The sequence below is a fragment of the Syzygium oleosum genome, unplaced genomic scaffold (genome assembly GCF_021117445.2).
Source record: "Syzygium oleosum isolate NSW1041296 unplaced genomic scaffold, Sole_v2.1 Sole_v2.13, whole genome shotgun sequence".
NCBI lineage: Eukaryota > Viridiplantae > Streptophyta > Magnoliopsida > Myrtales > Myrtaceae > Syzygium > Syzygium oleosum.
The window spans coordinates 7,073,041-7,090,139 of record NW_026607497.1 but is presented as its reverse complement, the minus strand read 5'-3'; the positions used below and the strand labels follow the sequence as shown (position 1 = coordinate 7,090,139).

The 17,099-nt window shown below is 42.6% G+C and overlaps 1 protein-coding gene, 1 long non-coding RNA gene and 1 pseudogene across 2 annotated transcripts; all 3 read left to right on the top strand.

Annotated features, from left to right (window-relative positions):
- Positions 1-4,011: 4,011 nt before the first annotated feature.
- LOC115675955 (protein DETOXIFICATION 27-like) lies at positions 4,012-7,732 on the top strand. The gene is made up of 8 exons (XM_030598784.2): positions 4,012-4,451; positions 4,656-5,197; positions 5,349-5,435; positions 6,074-6,130; positions 6,305-6,543; positions 6,854-6,972; positions 7,083-7,172; positions 7,279-7,732. Exons 1-8 carry the CDS (start codon positions 4,152-4,154, stop codon positions 7,378-7,380), a joined length of 1,536 nt encoding a protein of 511 aa, XP_030454644.2. The 5' UTR covers positions 4,012-4,151; the 3' UTR covers positions 7,381-7,732.
- A 941-nt stretch (positions 7,733-8,673) lies between these two features.
- On the top strand, positions 8,674-11,232 carry LOC130139781 (omega-amidase, chloroplastic-like; annotated as a pseudogene).
- LOC130139733 (uncharacterized) lies at positions 9,367-10,284 on the top strand. Its single transcript, XR_008817835.1, has 3 exons — positions 9,367-9,448; positions 9,549-9,903; positions 9,985-10,284. It is a non-coding gene; the product is annotated as an uncharacterized LOC130139733 (long non-coding RNA).
- Positions 11,233-17,099: the final 5,867 nt, after the last annotated feature.

The following is a 17,099-nucleotide window of genomic DNA, read 5'->3' as shown; positions in this document are numbered from 1 at the left end:
TGGTGGATTTGTATGTGTAGCCCTTCCTTCAGTTGTTCCTCTATGCAAGTGAGCAGGCACTCTCTATAATATGTTTAATTGGAAAATCACAACATATAGAAAGGAAAGAAAAGCCGAAAAGCATAGAAGATGCCGAGACCAAAGTCTGACATATGAGCTGGAGCCTAACGAAATCGGATGACAACGAGCAAGATTGGTTGTTTCAAAAATCATGAACGATAGAGATTCGAATCCTGAAACTCGCGATCTATTTTCCATTCTCAATCAATATTTGAGACGAGCAATTTCATAAAATAAAAAAAAACTTGCGGGATCTTGAAAAACCGAGAAGGAAAAAGAAATCAGAGAACTTCAAAGTTTGAACATCATAAATACTCGTTGGTTACGATGCATCATTCTCCTAAATTTTTTAGACTTTAGCATAATCACATTTCATTAGCATGTAGCATAATGGTCTAAACAAACGATAATGCACCTGCCCCTTAAACTTTATTGATGTTTATTCATTGTGGTCCGATCATTCATATGAGCAATTCACCTCCAAACCCATTGAGAAGACACAAAGCAAAATGCAGTGTCAAATTAAAAAGAAAAGAAGAAAGACAAAAGAAGAAATGAGAAACAAAAGAAAGAAAAAAGACAACGAAGGCTTAAAGCCCTAAATAGAGCGCACGTGGAAAGGCGGGCGTCCGCTTTATCAACGTCGGAAAAGACAGCATTCCCATCCGGTGAAACAAGGGTCTACGACCCCACGGAGAACGACCAACATCGTCTCACGTATCGTATGTATCGTGAAAAACGTGTCGTAGGTGATCCAGTGGGGACGCTTGGCTGACCACCAGGAATGCTTTGGAAGGTTTTGGACGCAGACTGCATCCAGAGATAGATATCCCGGTTTGCTGCATCTTAATTTCGACTTCTCTCCATTTATATTTTCTGTTTCTGGTGTTGATTGATCCTGACATTATATAATAATAAGTGATCAGTTCCCATTGTTGGGGTCTCGTTCATACTCTTCATAAATAGGAAGGCGTGAAATCTCGCTCTCCGGCTAGCAGATGGGGCCCCAGGAGCCACCTCAGTGAGGGTTGCGGGGCAGTGCCCCCGAGCTGCCTGAGGATTTTATAGTTTTGGTCCTTATTTTATTAACAGTTTGGGTTTATGCTCATGAATAACTACTATGCCACCAATATATAATGTCTTTCTCTTGTAATTGAGAGTTGTAATTAGAAAAGTGGGAGGTGCTAATTATAATGGAATCATTTGCTGGATGTAGCCCTAATTTAAAAGTGAGCCAGGATAAATCTTGTATCTCGATTTCTCTTTCTCACTTTTATTTTGTTGTATTTATGCGCATAATCCTAACACATGTGTCGGGCCCCATTAGATTTACCCTTAAAGGGAGAGTCTCGATTTGATAAAAGAGTCACGAGCCTCATTTGGTAAAAAAGAACTTACTTGCGAATCCTTGAGGTTATCCAGCAATTAGAAGGCATAGGAAGAAGAAAGAAAAAAAAATGGAGACAACTTGATCCAAGGCATTACAAAATGACTCCACGCGCCGCTGCAGAATGCTCGTCGTCTGGCTCCCCAAGTCCGATGTCGCATCGGCACCACGAGACCATTATATACCAGAGTCGCAAACCAACCTCCAAAGATGTGCAGTGGAAGGTGACCGGCCTGTCGACAGGACCCCAAAAAAGTGCTAACTAGATAAGAGCCCTCCATTAGTGCCGACTCGCGAGTGAGCTCGAAATTCAATTACCGGAATTCAGGAGTTCAAATCTTTAACTAAACCACTCGCCCTTGATGGGTTGCGCGACCACATCTTGGTGGTGATAATACGATCTTTCGTCCTATAGTAAACTGGGAAGAACATTTAATTGCTTTCTTCCTCCTTACGGAAGCATAAAAGAAAAGCAGCAGCAACCAATCATGATACGTTGACTTACGAAGCCCTTTTTTATTTGTGGAGAAGAGCCGATATTATATTAAGTTGACAAGATGTATCTCTTAACTTAATAACTCAACTTTCTAGATTGGCAAAAAGACACAGGCTGGTCTTCTGTTCACTTTGAATGCTATCCAACTCTACATACAGCACTTCTCCCCGGCAGTCGACAGGCATTCTCCTCGACCTCCTCCGGCGCCTCTTCTCAAAGTTCCCGGCACGGCCACTGACTCAGGCATGTCGATCGCCCCGATGTGATCGTTTTGCGTTGCTTTCCGGCTTTGGTTTCTTCCGTACTTTTCAGGTTCTAGTGTCAGCACACTTTACCTTACAATATTTAAAGATTTGATCATTTAACTTGTTTAGGCAAGCTTTCACATCATATCTCGCGCATCTATTTATATGGTGTATTCATAGTACACGCTACTCGAATACAAATTAAATAGGATCTAGATGTTGCTAGCATAACTGTTCGGTTATTTTAATTTGGTAACGGTGTAAGGGTAACCGCACATTTCATTTCACATGAAAAGGGCAACCGGCATTCATATCATAATCATTCACCGAAGACAGAAACTAACTATGCTCGCTTTTTTTTTTTTTTTGGGGTGGGGGGGGGGGGGGTGTATCTACATACACAACAACAAAGTTCTTTTATTAACACATTGAAATCATCACGAGAAATAAGAGGCATCTAGAGTAGAATTTTTGTGGTAATCTGCCAACATATTTATTTCGTTTTGAAATATATATGGCTAAACCAATCTTTTCTATTATTTTTCAAATGAAGGAATTCGTCCGACAATAATTTTATTGATGAAAGTTGTGTTATCGCAGACTTTGTGATAAATTATTCAATTGTATTGTAGATACCAGTAATCCATGAAAGGGATTGTGACATTAGGACACACCAAATTTGGGTCTACTTTACACGTGTTATGGAGTCCATTAACTTTTTATGATGAGACTTAAGATTTTCATTAGAGTAATTTCTAAGTTGACCAAAACAATTCTGAACTAGTACAGAGGGAAAAATAGCAAAGAAATTTTTTGTATAGTTCTTTTCAGTGGCCATCAAGTATAAGATCACAACAAATCAATTTCATACAGACCCAAAAATCAAATATAACTTTTGATCATGTTTATTTTACAATTTCTCATAAAGTAAGATTTAAATTCAATCGGAAGATCGATACTAGAAAATGTAATCAAATTAATTTATTAATTTATGACGGTGAATCGGAACAAATTTATAGTTTCATACTTCTAAGTATCTCAATTGCGATTGACGTCTTTCCTTCTCTTTTTTTTTCCTTGTTTCATTGTGGCCAACCTTTTTTACGTAAAAAATTTAAGACATAGAACTCAGTGGGATTTTGCCAACAGGAAATATTGCATTAAGTGAGATTCTCAAATTCCCCAAGGAAACTGAGCAAGTTTCCATGGGAAATCACATGGTGGAGACAGCATCGTCTCTACTCTCGCAACGACGATGCTGTCATCTTCGCAGTTTCCAATTGGGATGGGAAATGAGAAGCTGACGGCACCGTCACTCTTCCATCAACTCCTTCCCTATTCACGCCTCGTCGTTTAGCAATTCAGTCCAAAAGAGAGAAGAAGAAAGCACCAAAAATGACCTAAATCGCCACCTAAGCCTCAAGGATATCCCCATCTCCGGCAATGTCCCTGACCTCTCCGGCCTCCTCAACCTTAAGTCCCTCTACCTAAACGGCAATGCCTTGTCCGGCAGCTTCCCTGCCTCCCTCACTGGTCTCCGCCGCCTCAAGATCCTCGTACTCGCGAGGAACCGCATTTCCAGCGAGATACTCGGCAGTCAATGGCCCCATGCGATTCTTGTTTCCTGAATATTACTAGATTTGTTTCCTTAAATCCTACACTTATGCAAAATAGATAGTCTTCTGTAGCAAATTTTATGGTCCAAATTGCACTGTTGCTCGTAGGAAAATAACAGCGCCGTTCTCCTAGCGAAGTCCTATCGGGATTGAGACATCAAAAAGTACTCAATTTGAACTATGCTTCCTCTGCTTGACCAAAACATGTGGGAGGAGTTTGCCAACCTCTCACTCCGTGATTAGCTTTGATTTCGGCCTCCATAAATATCTTGACCAACCAGTTATCCATCTCTGTCTCTGTCTCTCTCTTTCTCTCTCTCTCTGTGTGCAAATATCATCGCTCAGACATGGGAAGCATCAACAATGAGCGAGAGGGCATGAGCTCGAGCCAACCCTTATTGCCGGAGTCGCCTCTGAACGGCGAGAGCAAGGACCGAGAGGACAACAACAGCGGGGACCTCAAGGCCAAGGTCTGGATCGAAACCAAGAAGCTATGGCGGATCGTCGGCCCCGCCATCTTCAGCCGCGTCTCCTCCTACTCCATGAACATCATCAGTCAAGCCTTCGCCGGCTACCTCGGCGAGGTTGAGCTCGCCGCCTTCTCCATCGCCAACACCGTCATCGTCGGCTTCAATTTCGGCCTCCTGGTAAACAAACTGCTTCTCCTGAGATTACTTATGATGCTAATATGGATGTTCGGGCATGTGTCTTAAAACCGTGAAAGGGTATGGCGCGGATGAGATAACATGCTATTAATGCCTTCCAAAAATATGGACAAGCATACTGTTTATGCAACTTTGTTTTCATGGTATTTGTAAATATTGATTGGAACTTTGTGCGGCGGAATGCAGCTCGGGATGGGGAGCGCGCTTGAGACGCTATGCGGGCAGGCCTTCGGGGCGAAGCGGTACCGCATGCTCGGCATCTACTTGCAGCGGTCGTGGATCGTCCTCTTCTGCTGCTGCTTCCTGCTGCTCCCCGTCTACGTGTTCACCGCGCCTCTCATGAGGCTGCTCGGCCAGCCCGACGACGTGGCAGAGCTGTCGGGCGTGGCGGCAGCGTGGATGATCCCGCTCCACTTCAGCTTCGCCTTCCAGTTCCCGCTCCAGCGGTTCCTCCAGTGCCAGCTCAAGAACGTGGTCATCGCGTGGGTCTCGCTTGCCGCGCTCGCTTTCAACATCCTCTTCAGCTGGCTTGCGGTCTACGTGTTCGGGTTCGGGATCGTCGGGCTGTCGGTGGTGCTCGACATCTCGTGGTGGATCCTTGTCTTCGGGCTGTTCGGGTACACCATGTGCGGCGGGTGCCCGTTGACGTGGTCCGGTTTCTCGACAGAGGCGTTCTCGGGGCTCTGGGAATTCCTCAAGCTCTCGGCGGCTTCTGGGGTCATGCTCTGGTGAGAGTTCGTGTTCGTTTTTTTCTCCAGTTTCGATCTCAGGTTGTTGTTTGTTCTATTTCACGTTGTCCCAATGTTCAATTTTGCTTCTTAAGGGGGAAAAGAAAGTCATTTTGTTAACTGGGTTTTTGGTTTTTGTTTGATTGAGAAGCTTGGAAAACTGGTACTATCGAATTTTGATATTGCTCACGGGGTACCTACAAGATGCGACGGTTGCGGTAGATGCTTTGTCGATCTGGTACGTCTACGTCTCGTTTTAATTTTGCATATGCTCTTTCGTCATCTTATATTTTGATAATCATGCAGGAAGTGATTATTGTCACAGGTCACAAAAAAAACTTCATTCTAAATGTAGTATTGGATTGAAAAACCATGGGATGATCACATAAATGATCCCTGAATTTACCTCAATATGCAATGGGTCCCTGAACTTTCGATTTTTTCAATGTGATCCCTGAACTTTAACCCAATATGCAATGTGATCCTTGAATTTTTGGTAAATATTCAATCTAGTCCCTGGATTATCTAGCTCGGGGACGAAATTGAAAGTGTACCAATAGTTCAAGGACCATATTAAATATATTAAAAGGTCATGGACCACATTGCATATTGAATTAAAGTTCATGGACTATGTTGAAAAAATTAAAAGTTTAGGGACCACAATTTAATTTGCGGTAAAAGGTAGGCACTATTTATGTTATTTTTCCGAAAGCAAACGTTCTTTCTCCATCATAAATAGTTATTTAAGGAAATCGAAGTTCATTTTCGACGTGCCGACGTCTTGTGGTCTGCTTTAAAAGTGACAATGCAGTCATATCTCAAGAAAAGGGAGTTGCTTTTGGACTCACTTCGCTTATTTATGTCCGTACGTTGCAGCATGAGTATCAATGGTTGGGAGATGATGATTCCACTTGCTTTCTTTGCTGCAACCGGGTACACCCCTCTGTCCTTCTCCCTCTCTCTCTCTCTCTCTCTCTCTCTCTCTCTCTGCCCTACCTCTGTGTTCGAGCTAACAGTCATACTTCGAGATATGACCAGAAAAAGCGTTTGAATGAAAATCACTTGGTTCTGCGACCATTTTCCTCTAACCTCGGTTGAATTTCACAGCGTTCGGGTGGCGAACGAGCTGGGCGCCGGTAACGGCCAAGGCGCCAAGTTTGCGACCAAGGTCTCCGTGGTTCAATCGACCATAATCGGCATCTTCTTCTTTGCCCTGATCCTGATATTTCACGATAAGTTTGCGTACATATTCACGTCGAGCGACGACGTCCTCGAAGAGGTCGACCAGCTCTCCCTCCTCTTAGGAGTCACGATCCTCCTTAACAGCGTCCAACCGATTCTGTCAGGTGTGATTCCTGTGAACTTTCGATACTGGGGTGCAGCATCGGTCATTATCATGCCAACTTTTACATTAAGTGTCTGTACCGAAATGCACGTTCTTTTGCTCCCAATCCGTCAGTCATTGCTTCAGTTTGTTGCCAAACTAACCATATTGACGGGGAGTTGGCTAAATTGTGATGCTGTGCGCCTTGAAATTCATTGTTCGGCTCATTATGCTTGTAGAAATACGCATAAAGACTATACTTTTGTGTCCTATATTAATCAGTTTATGTTAAACTCGAACCTGACAACATACTCTTGTTTTATATATGACAGGAGTAGCCGTGGGATCGGGATGGCAAGCGTATGTCGCATACATAAATCTAGGGTGCTATTACGTTGTCGGGCTCCCTCTCGGAATACTTTTGGGATGGTGGGCTGGTTGGGGTGTCAGGGTACGCTTTTCGCCTAATTTACGTCTTACCTAAAATAATCATGCTAAGTTCGGTCATTTCAATCAAGAAGTTCTTGGAGATTCTTATGATTTGTGAATGCTATCTTTTAGGGCATGTGGGCTGGGATGATATTTGGTGGCACAGCGATTCAGACAGTGATCCTGGCGATCATAACGATACGCTCAGATTGGGATAAGGAGGTATATCCACGCGATAGTAAATATATGTTTGTTGGCATGCTCGCTCTCTCTCTCTCTCTTGAAACAACAATCTCGTTGAAAATCTCGTGACGATGGTTTCATTTAGGCTAAGAAAGCTGCCGAACGGGTGAACAAGTACTCAACCGCGAAGCCCGAAAACGATGCACAAGAGGACGGTGCCAATGGAGGCCGCTACAGTCGCTCATAGGAGTCTATTGTTGCGTAGTTGAAGCATTAAGCAGCCGTCCAAGTCCATATTATAGTAAGCCTCCATGGTAGGTAGGAGCAAAGCAAGTAACATGGCAAGCAACGACTCCACGACAGAACATGGGAAGGAACATCAAGCGAAACTGGCTTTGCTTCTTGCCCACGCCCTGAAATGCTAGAAGTCTACATTGAAAATGACATTTCTATTTTTCGAAGAATAAGGGGCAAGGACATTAGGTTTTGAGGGAGCAGATTTTCGAGGTTTTTCTCATCAGACAACATTGGTCCCAAATTTTGTGCATCTAATCATTAATGTTTGATATGATATTTGATTGGATTGGCTTGTTCATGCCCATCATTTCGTCTGTTACATAACAAGTCGGGATGGGGTTATTGCATATACAATCTGACGAGGGAAGTTGACCAGCAACCTTGGCCTTTGTCTGTGTAATCGTGAGGAGTTGTGGCGATCCAAGGAGTAGAAAACTGGACCGACACGAAATGAAAGTATAAGTATATGATATCGACTCATATTTAAAACCTCTTATTTTCTCGCCATTTATTCCTTTCCTCCCATCATGCAAACATAACCAAAGTTCCACAGGACGCTGGCGTATCATTTGACCTATTTATAGGAACTTTTGCATCATGTAGTATACATTAATATTGCAGTTCTGTACCTTTAGCTTGTGTCATGCTTGCCATCTTATGGATGGTCCGTATTTGCCTATCAATAAGAATTAGGGGTGAGCACGGTTCCAGGGTAGAACCGGGAACCGAAAAACCGAACCGGCGGGTAAGGTTCGGTTCCCGGTTCTAGGGTGAGCGGTTCCGGTTCTCGGTTCCAATTTTTTAGGAACCGCCGGTTCCGGTTCCGGTTCCGGTTCCCGGTTCTCGGTTCCAGAACCGGGAACCGGGAACCGGAACCGACGCTCTTTCTAGTAAAAAATAAAAACCCTAACTTTTCTACACAAATTTCTCTCTCGGTTGCTCCTCCGTTGCGCCCTCTCTCCCACTCCCCACACCCACGACTCGACGAGACCCTCTCGCCTCTCCTTGCTCCGTTCGGTGTCCGCCTCGGCTCTTCCTCTGTCTTCATCAACCACGGTCCGGCTCATCCACGGCGGATTTCCGAGTCTGGGTTCTTTTGGTGACCAATCGAGCGGCCTGTGGCTGGAGGCGCAAGAAGGGAGCGAGCAAGGACAAGAGTAAGCGTCAGTTGACGCCCGCGCTCCTTCTGCCCACTCCTCCCCTCGCCAAGGCATGGGCTCGAACCCGTCGACTTCGATCATCGATGCGACCTCGAAATTTGATGTCTTTTCTTTGGGTGGTGTGGTTTCAGTTTCAGATCGGGCTATGCCAACTTTCGGTGACGGCGGATAAAGAGAGGAACATTGCCCATGCTCGCGATGCGATTCGGGAAATTTTTTTTTCTTTCCGAAAATGGGCATCAAGGTAGTTCCACCTCCCTCTTCTTCATTGTTGATTGAGTCGTCCGTTGATTTCGATAGGGGCTGACAAAGCTACTGGCGGACAATGCCCCTAAGGCGATGAGGGAGTAAAAGCTGGAGAGCTACTTCTGCCGGAGGATCGCCGTCGATGCCAGCATGAGCATCTATCAGTTCCTCGTTAAGTGCTTTGCTTTTTATGAGTTGATTTTCCTGATTGATTGTGTGTTTCGGTGTCGGCGGGGATTTGGATTTTGAGTGTTGGGGGTTTTTTTTGGTCTTTGATTGGTGGATCAGGTTGTGGTTGGGAGGAAGGGGACTCAGATGCTCACCAATGAGGCTGGTCAAGTCACCAGTAACCACTAATGGCATCGGAATACTCCATGGAATGATAATCCACTTTGCTCGAGTTTCTGTTTTGATGCTTCAGTTGTTATTGCTTGGATTGGGGTTTATGTATATGAGATCGACGTGTGTCACATTATTTTGTACTTGCCATGTGATCTTTGTTCTTGGGAAGTGTTGACTTTGAGCTGCGTTTTGATTTGTCGTCTCATGTAGTCATCTGCAAGGCATGCATTACCGAACAATTAGGCTGTTGGAAGCAGGGATACAGCCAGTGTAAGCTTTTTTCTTTACCTCCTATGTTTTCATTGGGATAGAATGCTAAGAAGAATGAAGTTTGTGCTTCTCTGAATTATGCTTTATGTTGTTATGATAGCTACGTATTTGATGGTAAACCTCCTGATTTGAAGAAGCAAGAGCTCGCACAACGGTACTTTATTATTATGTAGCCTTCTCTTCTCTCGTTTTTTTTTAATTGTCTATGAATACGTTTAGTTACCTTAAATGTGAAGGTTTGTCTTTGTTTTGATCACTTCCTTACTGTGCGATATTTTAGTTCTATTCGATGAGAAGTTTGATGTTGTCTCTGTTTTCCAGAAAAACCTATCTATGTAGCTAACCAGATATGTGTGCGCATGTGGTACATGGCTTTGATACCATTGCAGGTGACACAACAGCACAATGAAGACTGCAAAAAACTATTGAGACTTATGGGTATCCCAGTAGTTGAGGTTACTATTCTGTCTGAGAAGTTCATTCTTCTTTATTCGTAACAAAAATGTTAGATACCAGATTCAGTTTATATATGTCAGGCCCCTTCAGAAGCAGAGGCACAATGTGCTGCTCTTTGAAAAGCTGGAAAGGCATGTATCTTCCTGGTTGATCGTCTTCTGATTTAGAATAATTCATTGTTATCTCATGATAATCCAATCATCTAACTCTATGGAAATGACATTTTTTTTTTGCATGATTTCATGTAGCTACGGAAAGTTTGGATGTGCCTCCTGATTACAAAATGGGAAATTTATGGCTTACAAGAACTTTGTATACCTTATCAAATGCCCTTTTGTGAAGGCGTGCACTAGAAGAAAGAATGGATAAAAGCATCTTGAGCAGGCACGTGTCTATTTCATCAGTTTTGGGTGACTTTCTGTGGCTAAGTTCTTGTTGATGCTTATGTAATTGCTATGTTTATATACTGCAAGCTTTGGCTTCCAGTAAAATCAGCCATATTTGCAGCCTGCGCCGTTCTATAAAAGGAGGGAAAAATCACGCAGCTTGCCTCATGGTTTTGTTGACTTTGTGCCAGGAAATATGGAACAGTCCCTATTCAAATGATAGCTTCCCTGTTTATGCTGAGGACATTGATGGAGGTTCATCTCCTTCAACTGCTATGTTATATGAAGCTGCTAAGGCCTTGAAGGTTACCATAGTGGGCAGTTCAATCCCAGAAAGATGTGGTGATCGATTGTACAACGCTTGCTGTGTTTTTGGTTCCATTGGAGTGCTGAAAGCCAAGCACCGCAAGGTAACTTTTCTTTCCTTAAGTAACTATGTATGGAACATTTAGTTGCCTGAGTCTTCTGGTCTATTTGTTGTTTGAGTTGTTTTCTTTTCTTTTCTTTTCTTTTCTTTTCTTTTCTTTTTGGCTCTATGCAGACGTTGGACGTATTGGTATAGGCATCTGTTATGATATTCGGTTTTAGGAATTAGCAATGATTTATGCTACAAGAGGTAGGTTTCGTTTCCTCTTCGTCTATTTTGCATTTCCTACAATGTTGACTGCATACTGGTGCTGGGGCTGCCACTGGCCTAGTCTATGTAGTTCGAAAGTAAGAAGATTTCTGACAGTAAACATGTATGTCTTAAGTGGTGGACCTTTGGATTGTTTTCCTTTGATTTATTTTCGTTTTATCCCTTCCAATGATTTTTAAGTTGAACATCAGCAAAGTAAGCCTTGCACAAAGGGGGCTTAGCTGTATAAATGCTTTTACGACATTGCGATATGTCCTCTATTGCTTTTTGTATAGAAGATATCTCTTTGCAATATTGAGTCCAAATTAGCTAGTTTTTGCCTCCTCCACTATTATATTGTTTTAAGTTTCTTTCCTAGATTAATGAGGTTTGCTATTGGTGTTGCTAATTGGCCTTTTATTGACAATATCATTCTACTAAATATATTTGCACTGATCCATTGATAATAAAGTTATATGATGCTGAACTCTTGGTGTTTTCTATTCTGCATAAATGGATCTAGGTTGTTAGATAATATCCCCTTTCTACTAAGCGAAATATTGTTTTTTAATACCTAGTCATTGTTGCGTTTATTTTCATTTTGTTTAATTAAAAACGAAATTAAAAAAAAGAACCTGTTGGAACCTGGAACCGACCCTGGAACCTGTGACAGGGTAGGTTCCAGGTTCCACGTTCTGACGAGTAGGTTCCAGGTTCCAAAAAATGAGGAACCTGTACCTGAGGGTAGGTTCCAGGTTCCAAGCGGAACCGAACCGGAACCTGGAACCGCTCACCCCTAATAAGAATGACACTAGCGTTACTATAGCTGGTATACTATTGTTTTACAGATGATGAGACAAATTCTCCTTAGATGTTTGAGTAGACTCGTTATTTAGATAACTATTTAAAATCGTCACGCCGCATTACAAGATAATTTAGCATAAGAGTCTTAGTATCTAGAACATTACCAAAAATTATAGTATTGGCAACTAAGATGAAGCAAAGGAGACATGTAGGATTACCAAAAAAGGGGGAAAATTGTCAAATCAGTCCTAAACATATTATACGGCGGCCAATTCAGTCCTAAACCTTTTTAATTCTTGTCAATTGAGTCCTTCCGGTCAATTTTGGCTGGCCGGCGTTGACACGGCCGCCGGCCTGCGCCGGCCGTCCGGTCAACACTGACGTGGCAATTTTTAATTATTTTTTTAAATTTTTTAATCTTTTTTTTTTCTTTTTCTTCTTTTTTTTTTCTGCTGTCTCCCCTCTGGCCGGTCCGGCGGCCGGCCAGAGGGGAGGGCCGGCGAGGCCTCTGGCAAAGCTTGCCCCGCCGGCCACCGGTAAGGGCGAGCCTCGCCGGCCCCTGGCTAGGCAAGGCGAGGTCGGCCTCGCCTCGCCGTCGCAACCCAGGCGACGGCGAGGCTCGACCTCGCCTCACCGTCGCGACCCAGGCAACGGCAAGGCGAGGCGAGGCGAGGCGAGGTTGAGCCTCGCCGTCGCTTGGGTCGCGACGGCGAGGCGAGGTCGAGCCTCACCGTCACCTAGGTCACGACGGCGAGGCGAGGCCGACCTCGCCTCGCCCAGCTAGGGGCCGGCGAGGCTAGCCCTCGCCGGTGGCCGGCGGGGCGAGCTTCACCAGAGGCCTCGCCGGCCCTCCCCTCTGGCCGGCCGCCGGTCGCCGGACCGGCCAGAGGGGAGACAGCAAAAAAAAAAAAAAAAGAAAAAAAAATATTTAAAAAATAATTAAAAATTGCCACGTCAGCGTTGACTGGACGGCCGGCGGCCACGTCAGCGCCGGCCGCCAAAATTGGCCGGAAGGACTCAATTGGCAAGAATTTAAAAGGTTTAGGACTGAATTGGCCGCCGTACAATAGGTTTAGGATTGATTTGATAATTTTCCCCCAAAAAAGGTCTAAACCTATTATACTTATATCAATCCAGTCACAAACCTTTCAAATTATGCCAGTTGAGTCCTAAATCTTTTCATGTTGGCGTCCACATCAGCAATTTCCAGCCAAAAATTGACTGGATAGACTCCATTGGCTCTGATCAAATAAAAAAGGACTCAATTGGCAAAACATGAAAAAGTTTTTAACTCAATTGAAAAGTTCCCCAGACATGTACAACCCACCATGAGGAACACCACCCAATTTGCACAGAGCCTCCACTGGCATATGGATATATGTCTCCACCTTACATATGGCTATAATGATGAGTCGATGACTTAACCTGGGTCATGATATTCATTTTGATTTCGCGGGTTTTTGGTGGTGGGACATTCAGAATTAGGGAAAATGCCACCAAAAACTCTAAACTATGCCATTTATGATACATTTACCCTGAACTTTTTTTTGTGACACGAAAAACCCCAAACTATGCCACTTGTGACAAATTTACCCTGAATTTTTTTTTATGACACGAAAAATTCCAAACTATACCACTTGTGACATATTTACCCTACAATACTTTGATCCATGGGCATTTTCATCTTTTTCCTTTTTCTTTTTTTTCTTTTTTTTTTCTTTTTTCTCCAGTGGAGGGAAGCCGGCGAGGGCGGTCCTCGCCGACGGTGGGTTGGGCGAGGGCTGCCCTCGCCTAAGTCGGGCGTCGAGCGAGGACTGCCCTCACCGGATCTAGCGAGGACGACCCTCGCCGGCATCGGGCGAGGGTCATCCTTGCCAGACCCGGCGAGGGCAGCCCTCGCCCAACCCACCGCCGGCAAGGACCGCCCTCGCCGGCTTCCCTCCGCCAGAGAAGAAAGGAAAAAAAAAAGAAAAAGGAAAAAGAGGAAAATGCCTATGGGTCAAAGTATTGTGGGGTAAATATGTCACAAATGGCATAGTTTGGGGTTTTTCGTGTCATAAAAAAAAGTTTAGGATAAATTTATCACAAATGTCATAGTTTGGGTTTTTTTGTGTCACAAAAAAAAGTTCAAGGTAAATGTGTCACAAGTGACATAGTTTGGGACTTTTGGTGGCATTTTTCCTCAGAATTATGATAGTAGGAAAAAATGACAATTCCAAAAGTAAGAAAAGTAATAGTAGCTGATGTCAAATTGCAAATTCGAGTCGTTTAATCCGAAAGGTCAAGTTGCAAAGTGGTGGTTTTAGATAGAGATGCCTAATGAAATTGGTGTGAAAATTGATGATGGTTTTTGATGTATTTCTTTAAAGCTCATCGTCATGGCTTGATTTAAAGGGAAAAATTTCAGTGCATTAGTTTCAAAACGTAAACTATATAACTTTATAAAAAATGAATGCAAATACAAAATAATAACACAAAATAATTCGCATTTAGTCAGTGGGATTTCATTATTGCTTCGCATGATCTAATAAAGCCTCAAGATCATAATAAATCCATTTATACCATTATATTTGTGCCAATTCAGTTCTAAAGTTTTTAATCTGGCCAATTGTATCCTAAACCTTTTGATAATTTTCCAATGTAGTTTATTTCGGCTAATTTTGGCCTAAAATCGCTAACGCCCTACGCCGGACAATTTTTGCAATTTTTAATTTTTTTGAATTATTTATTTTTTTCTATTCTTTTTTTCTTTATTGCTGCTGACAAGGGCCCGATGACCCTCGTCAGCCACTGGGCAAGGGCTTGTACCCAGCCCTCGTTGGGCATTGCTTGTGGCTGGAGACTCGTCACAAACAAAAAGGAAAGAAAAAATAGATAAAGTAAAAAAAAGGAAAAAATTCAAAAAAAATTTAAAAAATTGTCTACATCAGCGTTGACCCCGCCGCAGAGGACGATTGATGTTGACTAAACCGTCACGTCAATGTTTTCCAATCAAAATTGATTGGAATGACTACATTGGTAAATCATCAAAATGTTTAGTACTGAATTGGCATAATTTAAAGGTTTAGGACTTAATTGACATAAATAAAATAGATTTAGGACCTTGTTAGTAATTTTCCCGACTATCTTTGACATGTCACCTGACTATTTCAATAAATAATTCATATATAATTTCAAACAAAGTACGTGATACTAAATTCATATTTAAAGGTATTAAAGCGCCTCAGAGATCAAGCACACGAATCCAGTAAAAGTAGTTGTGCAAACCGAGTAAACCTTCTTCTTCGCTTCCTCCTCACTCAAAACCTCGAACACATCCAAATTACCACCAACCGCACCAAGAAACAAATAAACAAACCAAACCAAACACAATCCACTTGAACTAGGACTAGAAATTAAAAGAAAAAAAAAAGATAGCATCGAACTGGTTCTTCTACTTCGTACCTTGCGACAACAGAGGCTACGAATTTGACGTAAGCTCTCATCATCTTTCCTCGGAGGGCTTGGGATCGGTGGGGAACTCCATGACGATGAACCAGTGCTCATAGTCGCAGTCATCAAGGAGGATCGTCTCCTTGGGAGGCCAATTGCTCCAGTTGGGCGACGGGTCCTTCAGGGGCGAGTAGTCAGATCCTCTCGACCTTGGGCGATTGAGTCAAGTCCGAGCCTTGGCAAGGGTGAGGTGTTGAGGAGAGGAATGGAGAGGGTGGAGCGAGATGATGAATGTGAGGAGCAAAGTTACTATTTTTGGTCCTTCTCTTTTGGTCAAAAAGGAAAATGTCGGTTGAAGGATGAGAGAGCTCCTTTGGGCATCCAATTGAATTTTTTCTAAAAAAAAGCTGTTATTTGATTACAATTGTTTGTCACTTGTCAATCTATAAATGAATATGACTAAATAAATGCGCGTTGCGAATGACTAACGCGATGCTTTAATACCACTGAATATTTTCTCCTCGCCCAGTCCCTCGTCAGCCATGAGCGAAGTGACCCTTGCTAAACCCTCGTCAACCATCACCCGTGGCCGGTGACGAAAAGGAAAGAAAAAAATAGAAAAAGGCAAAAAAAAAAAAAGAAAAAAAAATTCATAAATTATTTTTAAAAATTGTCCACGTCAGCGCTGACCACGCTACATAGGACATTAGTGTTTTCCAGTCAAAATTAACCGGAAGGACTACATTGGTAAATCGTCAAAAAATTAACAGCCGAATTGACACAATTTAAAGGTTTATGACTGAATTGGCACGAACGCAATAAATTTAAGACCTTTCTGATAATTTTCCCGCCGATATTTGATACTTCGCATGACTATTTTAATAAATAATTCATATATAGTATCTCAGCTCGTGACACTAAATTCTTATCTCAATAATAGCTTAGTAGTCCGATCAAATCTAGCCCACACCTCTTGACAGCGCCTGGCCAAATCCCTCCAAAATCGCTTTCAAGAGCGCCCAGGCGGGGGCGCAACCAATCTTTTTGTACTTATTTGCGATGTTTTCATCCCATTGGTTTCCAAGTCTCTGTCCCCACAAAACCTACCATTCAAATTAATTATTCAATTCGACCAAGAAAAAAAATTAATTGTTCAAAAGTGACATTATATTAAAAAAAAAAAACAAAAAGACTTCCGTATCATAATTGATACAATATTGGGAATAATTTTAGGATGATGCATTGTGCCGGGCCGAATGCCCAAAACTCAAAGTCTCGCATCAAATCTTCGACGACTAATAACAATAATCAGAACGATAATCACCAAATATATAAATTTATATATATCATCCGCTAACTGTTTTTCTTTTCTTTTCTCTCTTTATTTTTTTTTCTTTTTCCTTTTTTTTTATGCCATTTTCAGACAAGTGGCCATTTTATTATTCTTGGCCTCCCAATAATGGATAAGCTCGTCTCAAAAGGTAAAAATAGAACAAAAATAAAAAATCATAAACCCTTTTACGTTGCGCGTGTCGCCTATGTTAATCGAATTGACCGACCCTGAATTGAGAGTACGGGGTCCATATTATATCTCAACTCAAGTTACTGTCAATCATCCCCCTAGCTCCATGTAGATTATGTACTAATCAAGACAATCAGTCATCACATATGAAAACTTGATGGTGTTAAACGAAGGTATGATTTTCTAGCTTCCGATTCATCGAGTTCGTTCGTTCGACGAATACCTGATCTTCTCAACAATGGAGCGGGATCCGAACAAGGAAAGTGCATTGAGAGCCAATTAAAGTACGACCTCGAACCTATGACCGTGTTACGGGGCTCTAAAATGGAACTCGGATGGAGTTGAGAAATCAGGATTTAGTTACAAATTTTTCTAAATTTTACAGGCAAGGTGTACGGCGGAGGGACCGAAATATGGACCGACTCTGTTCATCGC

Excerpts from the sequence above, each read along its gene's own strand:
- LOC115675955 (XM_030598784.2), top strand. The coding sequence starts at position 4,152 with ATGGGAAGCATCAACAATGAGCGAGAGGGCATGAGCTCGAGCCAACCC. Across the intron at positions 5,436-6,073 it reads GTAGATGCTTTGTCGATCTG|CATGAGTATCAATGGTTGGG; the intron begins GTACGTCTACGT and ends CGTACGTTGCAG. Across the intron at positions 6,544-6,853 it reads CGTCCAACCGATTCTGTCAG|GAGTAGCCGTGGGATCGGGA; the intron begins GTGTGATTCCTG and ends TATATATGACAG.